This window comes from Calonectris borealis, chromosome 4, assembly GCF_964195595.1.
Source record: "Calonectris borealis chromosome 4, bCalBor7.hap1.2, whole genome shotgun sequence".
Taxonomy (NCBI): Eukaryota; Metazoa; Chordata; class Aves; order Procellariiformes; family Procellariidae; genus Calonectris; species Calonectris borealis.
Window position 1 is genome coordinate 75896337 of NC_134315.1, and position 12224 is coordinate 75908560.

General features: G+C 35.3%; 1 protein-coding gene across 7 annotated transcripts in view; it reads left to right on the forward strand.

The window, feature by feature from the left end:
* Positions 1 to 12224, forward strand: part of SCLT1 (sodium channel and clathrin linker 1) — a 52408-nt gene that overhangs the window by 24866 nt on the left and 15318 nt on the right. For all 7 annotated transcript variants that reach the window (XM_075150157.1, XM_075150158.1, XM_075150154.1 and 4 more), the window contains 5 exons: positions 1448 to 1519; positions 2477 to 2551; positions 3062 to 3207; positions 4089 to 4281; positions 5666 to 5862. In XM_075150157.1, the coding sequence (XP_075006258.1) occupies positions 1448 to 1519; positions 2477 to 2551; positions 3062 to 3207; positions 4089 to 4281; positions 5666 to 5862 (683 nt within the window). The remainder of the gene's footprint in view (positions 1 to 1447; positions 1520 to 2476; positions 2552 to 3061; positions 3208 to 4088; positions 4282 to 5665; positions 5863 to 12224) is intronic.

The window sequence follows — 12224 nt, forward strand, 5'->3', positions numbered from 1 at the left end:
GTCTCTTCTCCCAAGTAACTAGCGATAGGACAAGAGGAAATGGCCTCAAGTTGCGCCAGGGGAGGTTTAGATTGGACATTAGGAAAAATTTCTTTACTGAAAGAGTGGTCAGGCCTTGGAACAGGCTGCCCAGGGAAGTGGTGGAGTCACCATCCCTGGAGGTATTTAAAAGACGTGTAGATGAGGCCCTTAGGGACATGGTGTAGTGGGCATGGTGGTGTTGGGTTGACGGTTGGACACGATGATCTTAGAGGTCTTTTCCAACCTGTATGATTCTATGATTCTATGAAAACTGCACTGTGAAGATGTGAAGAATGGCACTTCGATTTCAGAGATTCTGTTCAGTAGCATGTCAAAAGACCAAGTGTTGTATTGGTATTAAGTTATTTAATTAATGATACATGGCCTCATCTGGCTGATGGAAGCTTATCATGTATGTTTAGCTGATAGGACGTGTTGAAAGTTACACTATCGTTTTTTTGGCATCTCAGTACTTAAAAATATTCCCCTATTTAGGCAAGTAAGACTCTTCTACCAACTACAGCTAACAATCAAAAGGCTTAATATAGAAACACTTAGAAATCAGAATTTGGTAGAGAGATGACTAAAAAAAAAAGGTTGTAGTCTCTTTATGATTTTTGTCCTTGTTGTTATGAGCAGCTGAAAAATTGGTGTCATTTATTTTGCCTCGTTTCACTTTCTTCACTATGACACAATGTGCGTATGTACTGTATAGGGATGAAGTCCTTTCATTTCGAGAGGTTTCAGGAATATATTGCCTAAATTTTCAGAGCCTTTAAAATGAGGATAAAGATGGTTTGTGCCTTCTGTTTGGTGGTTACCTGAAAGATTCACAAAAATTGTCTGGATTACTTAAAACTGCGATCTTTAATGTCACACATGGTTTGGAGAAGGTGCAAGAGCTAAAGAGCAACTAGGATAAGCACTCTAGTTGTGACAATGATTTACTAATCAGAATTTAGAAATGTAGAAATGTCCTATTTCTTGTTTTGAAATTATCTCGGTAAAAATGAATCTATCAAAAGCATAAAAAGTAAAATTTTAAACTATGAGTTGTCATGTTTTTCCAGGTATTAACAAATACTTCTTTTGTTATGTGATCTAAAAATACCTGTTACACAAATTGCAAATAACTTGCACCTAATGGGCAGCAGCTTTCCTGAGAGTTTTATTGCTCTTTTTGTAAGGCCTTGTTGTGATGTCTTCCTTTCTGCTTTTTTTTCTAAACAGCCCTAATTAAAGTGGTATGGATTGATAATAAACATTCTTTCTAACCTCTATGTAGTAAGATTTGTCAGTTGTTGCAGTCCCGTGTATTTCCATATTTATATACATGCACCACATATAGACAATATACATATAAAAACAGGATGGAAAAATAGTTTACAGGATTAATTTTTTAGTTTTACTTTGTTTTTGATCACAGGTAGACTCTGCAAAGAAGCAATATAATGTACAGATTTCTCGACTAACAGAAGAACTTTCAGCTCTTCAGATGGTATGGCATTGACTGATGAGAGCATTTTTGATAGCAAAACACTTGAGACTTCTAGTTTTTGTTTATTAAGTGAAATACTAAATTCAGGTAAAAGTAAGTCAAGTAAAATATGATTAATGGATAATTGTCTAGGACTATGCTTTATTACAGTATAGCACTTTACATCCTGCATGTCTCTAGACGTTAATGCAACATACAGTGTCTTTCATGTTACTTGACAAAAGTGACTGTGTGCAGTGTCTTAACAGTCAGTGCAGAGATTCATATTTAGATGTAAAGGGTATTTGCTTTGAAAATTCATTTTTAATATGCAGATTTGCCTTACGTGTATACAACCATATCTTACTTTTACTGAGAATCTTGCCTGGCTCTGCATGAAATAATACAGTTCTGCAAATCCATGCATTTCTTTGTGTAAGTTTATTCCTTGAGTTTCTCACATTCTTATCGTAGTTCATAAGCATCTTGACAGTGAGATTCTGTGCTCTAGAAAACATTTCCCATGTGATGGCTTTTCTTAAGTATCCCTGTTTCTTTCAGGGATAAATAAAGCATGGAAAGCTGAGTATTGTATATCTATAGTTGGGTATGTAGAAATGGGGTATATGAAAGTTGATAAAGTATGGTAAGAGAAAGTGTGCATCACAATCATCATATTCTTGAATGAACCAGGAACTTGTAACAAATTATGTGGGAGACCAGAAGAGCTCCGTGCATATGCACCTATTCATGGATTAAATTTATTTTAAAAAGGTTTCATTTTGCATGTCTTAATCTGTATAGTGAATGAGACTGATCCTATAGAGAAAATAATGAGCAGGTAAATATAATCAAATGCATACATACCAGCAGCAAGAATTAAATTTACAATGGCTGGTTTTTGGCTTTGGCACTTCTTGAATTTTTATTTAGAGTTATTTTTTATTAGGTTTATTTTAAAATTACTTTTTAAAATAGGAATGTGGAGAAAAACAGGGTCAAATTGAACGAGCCATTAGAGAAAAGAGAGCAGTGGAAGAAGAACTTGAAAAGGTAAGGCAATTGCATGCATTTTTACATCACATTTAAGATCTCTTTTCAGAAGGAAAAGATATATTGATTTTTCCCATTTCTCATGTTTTTTTTGTTCCCTTAATTTTCTTATGTTATTTTTTGAGTAGATTTTCTTAATTGTAAATTTTCATGTAACTATTTAAATGTGGTGGGTTTTTTTCATCCAGAAAGCGTTTTAAAGCTGTAATACTAAACTGAAAAAGAGGATTCTTTGAAAAGTGTAAAAAATAAAAGGAGAGATGTTTGACATAATCAGAAAGAATGTTGGTACATATTCTGGTTAAACTTAAGCTCAATAGACAGAAAACTAAATTAATGCCAGATCTTTGAAAACTTTTTTTCCAAGTAGCAGCAATAAGGATAGAAATTCAGTTTTGTTTTAAATCACTGGAAAATAGGACGCAATGAGGAGTAGCTGCCTTGTCAGTACTACACTGTCAGTCACCAGCGCAAGGTAAAGATGATCTTACATGTAAGTTTATTCTTCAGATTTACAGGGAAGACAGAGGACATGAATCTGACAATAGAAAGCTAGAGCAACTGCATCAGAAATACTTACTTGCAGAAACTACAAAAGGTGACCTTCAGCTAAGTCTACAGACAACACAAAATAAGTTGAAACAACTGGAAATGAAGTAAGTAATGGATGTTACAGAAATTGGAATGGAAAACAATGGAAATTATTTCTGACTAATAAAATTGTTAATTACGTGTTACGTTTTTGTCACTTTTTTTTTAACCGGTAGCAGGCATAGTATCAAGATACCATAATTCTGAAGCAAGGACAACTATGAATCAGTATAAAAGAATTAAAGGGGATAACGCGCTATAGGATGAAAACTGCAAGCAGTTGTTTGACAAAAAAATGAAAATAGGAGTATATCATTTGGAATCTTACTGCATTTTTAAATACTGTTTGTAGGAAAAGTTACTCTATGAAATATTCAGGCAGAATTTATTACTTTATAAATTCATCAACATTGTGGTATTTCTTAGTACATGCAGAACACTGTGTTTACATAGCATACTGAATTTCAGGTCTGTGTTCGGATCTAATAGACATTATTGCAGTTCAAATAATACAATGGTAAAAAGCACGATATGGTACACATTTTTAGACCAGGTTGTTGTTTTCAGCATGAAAAGTGTACCATTCTCTAGAAGTTTCAGTCATTTCTATACTCTGATGATTGTAAATCCTGTCACTTCACCAGGGCAATCCTCAGTTGGGAATCTGGAAATGCTATAGAAATTAAAATCTTCTGTTTCACGTTGTCATTTTACTGAGGTTGCTACAAGATTAGGTTGGTTTTATGAATTCCGTCATCTTGATAAAATTCTTTGCTGACTTGTGCATAGTTCTAGCTGTCTAGGCCATTAAACATGCTGAGCTGATACAAACTTTCAGGAAGCTGTACTGGGTCAGACCAAAGATCTGTCCCAATATACATTTTTTTTCTCTAGTACAGTAGTTGCCCAACTCTTGAGTTTCAACAAGACTTTTCTTCTCTTTCAGTTCTGAGGAAGAGAAATCTCGTTGCCAGGAAGTTATCTGTAAATTGCAAAGCATTCTGGATTCAGAAAGAGAAAAGAGTGCCTTTGTCAGTGAACAAAGGCTAAAACTTCAGCAAGAGAATGAACAATTGCAAAAAGAAATGGAGGGCTTGAGAAAACTGGCCATCGAGGCTCAACAAAAAGCGAAAATAAAGGTATGGTTTGTACGGTATTTTAACGTAAGACTGATATTTGCTTAATAAGGCAGCAGTTCTAAGAGAAAATCATTGAAAGTGTAAATTAAGGATGAAAGTTTCAATGATGCTTCCTGGTTTCTGCTTAAAAGTCATTTTGTTCTAGCGTTGTGTGTCCACAGTATCTATTGAATAACTCAATCTCTGCTGATTCAATTGTATTTTAATATGTATTAAATTCTGCCTGATAAGAAGATCCCAAATGTTCTTTGCTTCTTATAAGATGAATAGATTAAATGATAACATATTTTCCTTCAAGTGATTTCACTTACTCCGATTCCAGATCTTCATTTATCTACTGTTTGTAATGTGTTAGGAATCTCTGTATGACTTTCAGTCCAGAGTGTTCCTCTACTTTTATGTCCTTCGTGTTGTCAGGGCAGTGTGCAACTAATAAATAATTTAATAGTGTGGTTGTCAAACATTGGTTCTGTATTTTCTGGACAGAGAACTTTTTTCTATATGAATAGTTGCAAACCAGATAATTAGCTGAAAGATGGATGTTCTTTTTGAACGTGTTCCATTAAATGCACCTGAACAGACTGCAGGTGGGATAATGAATTAATAGTAACCTCTGCAGATTCATGGTACCTTTGGCTTCTGGAGGGAGGAACAGCTTTGATCCGTGATGTGCTTTCTAAACATGTAAAGCTTTCCCCTCTGCTCTTAACTCCAGGAGTGTAAAGATACTGAAAAGGGATCTAAGAATCTGCAGCAATGAAGAAGACTTCAGTAAACAGTTTTACAAGTTATGAATGGGGACCATCTCAAATCGGGTTTCCACTTTGCACCAAAGGAAGCAGTCAAATTAAACAGGAAATCTTGTTACAACTCCAGAACCCTTTGGTCAAACGTAGTTTAAAAACAAAGGATCAGAGTCTTGTAAGAGATAGGTAGCGGTTTTAAAGCATATACCAGATCTTTGTCTGTCTCATTTTTAATCAGACAGGCTTCCATTATAGTCACAGATAAGATTTATTGCTTGCTTTCATTTTCCTCCGATGTACAAAGGATTTTAGATGCAGTTAAGAAACTCCTAACACATTTTAGCTAGATGAAAAAGAAAGAACGTCTTTCTGTGGAGAAAACACAAGGGAGAAGGATAAAAATTATTTACAAAAATAAGCATACACAGCTCATTATCTTTTATTGTCAGTTGTACTATTTGCTTAAATTGGCTTTGGGAACATGTATCTCTGAGCATATAATTACAAGTTTAATTATTGTATGTTACATGCTTTCAACAAATGTTTATAAATTTAACTCAAGTGTTGTAAAAAAAGGCGGGGGGGGAGGGGGGCAAAAAGTGAGAGACTTGATTGTACCCAATTTGTATTTTTTCTAGATAAGCACAATGGAGCATGAGCATGCTATGAAGGAACATGGGTATGAAGCTCGACTTAAGGAAATGGAAGACACCAGTCAAAAGTCCACTGCTGAACTTAGACATCTGTTAGTAGCTCAGCAAAAAGCAACAAATCGGTGGAAAGAAGAAACAAAAAATCTTACTGAAACTACAGAAGCCAGGATCAGTAAGCTAAAGTAAGTGCAATTTTGTTCCTCTTCTGGAAACTGTAATGGTTTTAGTTACTGTTTGGTGTATGGCAGTAGACCTGTAGTGAAAAACCATGAAGAGCAAACCATCCAGACTAGACGATGTGCTTCCAGCAAAACAGGAAAGAATGTTCTAAAGAGAACTTTTGATGCTCTTTGTGAAGTTAGCACTGAAGTAAAAATTTCACATCTTGTTAATGTGTGTGAATTCTGTAATGACAAAAAGTAAATGGGATATATTACTTTTAATTTTCTCTTTCAAGATATAGCATGCTCAATTTAGAGAATTTTAGCTTTGGATTATGAAAACCTCTATATTTATAGCTATTCGGAACAGTCACCATAAAGTCAGTTGTGGAGTAAGTCGCCAGACTCTAAAATAAACTGGTAAAAGCCTATTGGGACGCACATCCAATGTTCTCTTCTGAGCAGTTGCTGTCATAAATGAGGATACAAATGAGTTGTGTGATTGCCCTAAGCAAAAATATGATATAAACTTTACTTTTCTCTTAATTCATGCAGGTTGCCAGGTAACTACCTGATACTTGTATTCCCAGCACAGAGTATAAGAATATTTTCAGTTTTGAAAGGGCATAGTAACAAGGGCATCTCACGCAACAGACACAGATACAGATTACATATCATTCCTAGATGCTGGCGAGTACAAGCACCTATGGTGCCTGTGAGCCTATATACAGACAGACATCAACTGGTTTAGAGAAGACAGTGATGTTATTGGAAATGAGTGAGTGGAGGAGGAAGTATCCCAATGAGAAACTAGCCGTTTGCAAGTTATGTCTGAAATAAATTCTACAAACTTATCTTTGTTTTAAATGCATACTGCTATAGTGTTTGCTTCTACTTGGATGTTAATATCCATTAAAAAATGTTAAGAATCCACACTGATCAGTTTATGAAATAAGCAAGTATGGCATCTACATTCATCTTGGTTTTCCTTTTCAGTGTGTGGACACATAGCACTGCGTTAAAATGTAAATTAATTGATCTGTGCAGAGTGGATTTGTAGTGTCTTTCCTTTTCTGGTATTTCCTCCACCTCAGCTTTCTTGCGTGTCTTGTGTTTGGCTGGCAAGCAGCAGACAAACTGTGGCTAGTTGCAAGCTGACGCGCACATTCACTTACTCTGGTTAGGCAGCCAGCTGGTGCTTGTAGGAGGCTAAGTTTTAAATGGGCTTTCTCTCAACAGAAGCAAAGAAATGTGTTTCCCTCATGCTTTATTTGATTTCTCAGCTCAGGAAGCACTGTCACTTAAATCAAGTAGACTATAAATTGGAGATTAAATTAGCCTTATATTTTTATAGAACTTCTTAGAAGTTTATGTCCTCAAGATCTCTTCCTCTTCAAAATCGGTTGAAAATTGGAGGAGATTGACAGACTGGTACACAGTAACATCTAAACTAGGAAGCCTGATTTCATAAGTCTCATTTCTTTATATTCTTCTCTATCTATTTTAATTTTAATGTTGCATATACCATTATCTTTTAGGAAGTGCATTCAGTGGTTTTTAGAAGAAAAATTCAGGGTATGCAGCTCAGTTAATTTGAGAAATTTGAAATGACCCTTTAACTTTAGTCACTTAAAGCGCAGGATGCACTCGTGTATAGTTCTTTGCTCAGATTGATTTTAGAAGTTACTTACTCTCATGTTAATAAGGAATCAAAGTTTTTGCCCTATTAAAATTGTAAGCCTGTGAATTACAGCTTTTATTTCCTTTGGAGTAACCTTTGGATTTTTCATGTTTTATTGTTATAATGGTTTACATATTCTCAGCTCGAACCATAATATTTTCCAGTATTGTATGCAATTTTTGGAGTCACAATTTTTTAAGCATAGCTTGACATTTCTTAGTTGTCAGAATGCCAACAGTGTGAGTGGAATTAGAACCCAAGTTTCTAAACCTGAGCAAGGAAAATAACTACCTGAAAATGTTGCCTATAACAAATCTACCCTACCTAACTTGGTTTTCCATCTTTTTTAGAGAAGTATGTGAATTTGACCTCCAGTGAACTTCGTAAATAGCAGTCTCCTATGTAGTAGTTCTTCCCTTTGAAACTAGTTTCATTCCTCTTTAAAGTGACACGGTGTCTATCATGACTGGTTGTACCTATTGTCTGTGCAGATAGAGGAATGCTATGAGTTCCATCCTGCTTGAAATACAAGAATGATTGATAAAACATTTATTGATGACCTTTCTGTTTTACTAACGGCTTCACTGATCTGCTTTTCATGTTTTTCAAGTGCTCCTTTTCTGAGTGTTCAGAACACTTTGTAGTAGTAGTAATGGATTGTTACTTACGATAACTAGTTCAGTTTCAATTTTTCAGATAGTTCAAAATCATACTAAATCCAATTAGAGATAACATTTTTGCCCATTTTTCTAAAAAAGTAAGTCCTACATAATCACTCTGGTCATTTTTACCTCTCCTAAGTAAAGAGTTTGGGCTTTTTTACTTTATCTGTCCAGGTATAGGCTGGCTTTATTTTGCCTTAAAATATACTGCATTTTGCAAAGATTACTAAAGAGTTCTTTAAAAAGGCAAAAAGTCTCTTTCAGAAGACATCAGTGTTCAGCACATCTGCGAGACACTGGGAGCTGTGCTTATTCACTGACAGTTTTGGTAGTATAGCTTTACTGTATGTAATTAGCTGGGTCTCACTAATGCTTTTTTGACATCTTTTGTAAATGCAGTAACTAAAGAAGAAAAATATTTTGTAGTGTTTCATGCTAAGGTAAATTTAAGCTGTTAAACTTGTAGTTTATTTTCTGTAAATGAAACTACAAAAACTCTCACAGTTGAGCGTCTAGGTTCATAACTAGATCCTGAATGTAGTTCAGCAACTTCCAATTAAAAAGGAAAAATTGCAGACTTCCAAAACAATTAAAGTTGTCTGTGAAACAGCTGCTTTTTCCTTCTTAAAGCTTTAATGTTAAGTGTTAGAATGTTGTTATAGCGGACCAAAAGCTCTAGATCTTATTTATCTGCAGCAAAATGCTGACATAGAAAATACAACAGACATGAGAGGAAGTCTGCTTTGTGAATCTCTATGAAAAATAGGTAGTAAATTTTGAAAATGTCCCTGTTTATGTGAGAGACTGCCTATGTAGCATCATCTGGAAAACTCCTGCGATAATTTAACACCCTGTATCAGAGAATACTGCCTGATGAGCAGAATAGAAAAAATGTTCATCTCATTAGAAATTGTAAGTCTACACTAAGTCCACGTGATTCTCTGTGACTTCAGTAGATATTTTGGTGCAAGTCTAAAAGCAAAGTCAGTTACTTTTTAAGATGATTTCATAGGTGATGCTTTTACACACTGTATAAGCTAGGAGCAGAAGTTTTTATCAGACATTTGCTCTACCTAACAAGGAAGCTGGCAATAAAAACAAGTTTGTTCTCTGCTAGAAGGTTGTAATTTAAACTGACATAAGGAATTTCGTAATTAAATCTGTGCAGTGATGCTCTGATATTACGGTGACAAGTGGCTATAACAGAACCTATAAATATTATCTAGAAAATTTAAAACCAGATTATTTTTCACGTTATATGCATTACCAGATATCTAGCTATATAGTGCAGAATGCAGTTGGTATGAAAATTAGCTCCTGAGTTACATAGTAGTAGTTATTCAATGCAAAGTTCTTGCTTATATTATAAATGAATAATTATCGTATTTATTTTAATCTTATCACAATAACACGTTATTTTGAATGCAAGTACGGAATGGCAAATCACTTCATACTTTGTTGTGAATTAAAATAAATTTGCTGGTTATTTAAAAAGCAAAATAATTTTGCAGCAAATGCATTTATCACAGAAATATCAGCAAGATCACTAAATAATAGACTGATACTGGGTAAGCAGAATCTATTTGGATGAAAGGCTCTGGTTGAAAGTCCTCTTGAGGCTAATGCAGGAAATGGTATCGGCAAGCCATATAGCGGGGTCCAAGTGCAAGGCCGATGTTCACCCAGCTTTTGTATATACTTACATTTTTATGGTTTTGAGAGGGTTAGTTAAGCTGTGAGCTTGTAAGGAAAACTTAGTATCTTCCTTAGAAACTTCATCTTGTCATGACTGGGCAGCAAGGCTATGAACTTAGATGAAGATATCAACATATTCTTTTTGGATTTAAATAGAGAACTCTCCAAGCTTAGCAGCATATTGTGGTTATTTAGTGTATTTTGTGGACAGTGTGAGACATTCCTTGGCACTTCCTGAAGTTCGTGTTTGATGTCGCAGATTTGTGTAAATATATGAGCAAATACAGAGATTGTGTTGGTGACATGTACCAGAATTTCAGTGTTTAATAAGAATTATTACTCTTACAGCATAGTAATGTGCTTTGTAAGTGAATGTTTTTCAGGAAGTTATGAACTTCCTAACAAAGTCGTATCCGTGTATACTGGGGAGGTAGTTTACATAAAAGCATTTTATATTGCATTTCACCAGAAGTTTGCTGTTAGTGCAGCTCTCAGAAGCATTGAGTCAGTATCCCATTTGTTAGTGTAGGTGTTTCCCATTCCTTTGCCTTAAATTCATGATCTGTTGCTGTTTTCTGTTCTATCCTCATTACTTTCATTTTCCATGTGAAGGTGTCTAAAACGTTTTGGCTTCTTTACTAACTTCCCAGCAGCAGCTGCTAACTTTTCCATATTCTGTGCTGCTCATTTGTAATCTTTTAAGTCTGCAGTGTTTTGTTTGTGAGGTGTAATACATATGCATAAAGGAAGGATTAAATAAATACTTTTAAGAAAGGAAGCAACATCAGTGAACGTTAGGTGATTTTTAATTTTAAAAAAATTGAGAAGGAAAAGTAAATTTTGTAACCTGTAACAGTGGAGCAGAGTGATGATTTTTTAAATAATACAAGAACCTAGTAGATCAGTGAAAAACCTGTAGATAAAAATGTTGATAAATAAATTGATACTTTCAGGCTTCACTGAAAAGTATTCTGTGCTTTCTGGGACGTTTGGGTCTCAGTTCAAGTTAAACATGTAATCGTTGCCTATAAAACTGAACTTGGAATTAAAAAACAGTGCTGAAACAGTAGGCAATGCATTGAATACTTGCAAACTAAATTCCACCGTGTTCTTTATAAAAGTACATTACAGTCTTCATTTATGAGAAGAGTTTTCTTCCCTCTAAGCATCTTAAGATGCTGTACACTTTTAGAAGGATTTATTGGTAATAGACCTCACCTTCACCTTGCAAGAGGGCAAGGAACCAGTTTTGTTTCAATATACTTGTGCCAAAAGTCAATCTTGAAGGTAACGTAGGTGGTCAGTGCTGCTTGCAACATAGGTCATGTTCCAAATAAAAACATTGCTCTTGGCAGCATGACTAACAACTCATGACTAGTGTTTAGTCTCTTTATTCCTGCAAAATGTCTAGCCTGGCAGGCTATGAAAGGAAGCTGTTCTGACTTTTGATTGCATGCATTTTACATGTACTTTGAGTTCTAATGACATTTACTGAAGTGAACTTAGACAGCAAATATTTACAATTCTGAAATAGTTATGCAAATGAATGATTACTGTTAAAGGTTGGAAAAAAGTGGCGTAGCACTCATACTTATTTAAAGATGAGTTGTTCCAAGGCTTTTCTATTGAATTTAGGTTGTTTCTTTCTCTAAGAACATGTATGTATGTAAAAAATTAATCTATATCTGTTTATATGTGTTTATAAACACATACAAAAACTATCACCCTCAGATTAAGTTTGGGGGAATTTTATATTTTAAGTTAAGGTGAATTTAATGCTTCTTAAAGACTTGTCCTGGGTTTGGCTGGGATGGAGTTAATTTTCTTTATAGCAGCCTGTATGGTGCTGTGTTTTAGATTTATGACCAAAATAGTGTTTGATAACACAGCAACATTTTAGCTGTTGCTGAACAGTGGTAATACAGCATCAAGGCCGTCTCTGTTTCTCAGTCTGTTGCCCCAGCAAGGACGCTGGGGGTGGGCAAGAAGTTTGGAGGGGACACAGCCAGGACAGCTGATCCCAACTGACCGAAGGGATATCCCATACCATATAATATCACGTTCACCGATAAAACTGGGTGGAAGTTCTTCAAAAGTAGCAGTTGTCTGGACACTGGCAGAGCATTGGTCTCCTGGTGATGAGTGACTGCTTTTGCATCAATTTTTTTTTTTCCCTTCACTTACTAAACTGTCTTTCTCTTGACCCGTGGGGTTTTTTTCCACACCTGTACCCTTCCGGTTCTCTCCCCCTTTCTTCTTGGGTGGGGGTGAGCAAGCAACTGTGTGGGGGCTTACCTGCCAGCTGGGTCGATCTACCTCAAGACCGAAGGACGGATGTAGCTTTT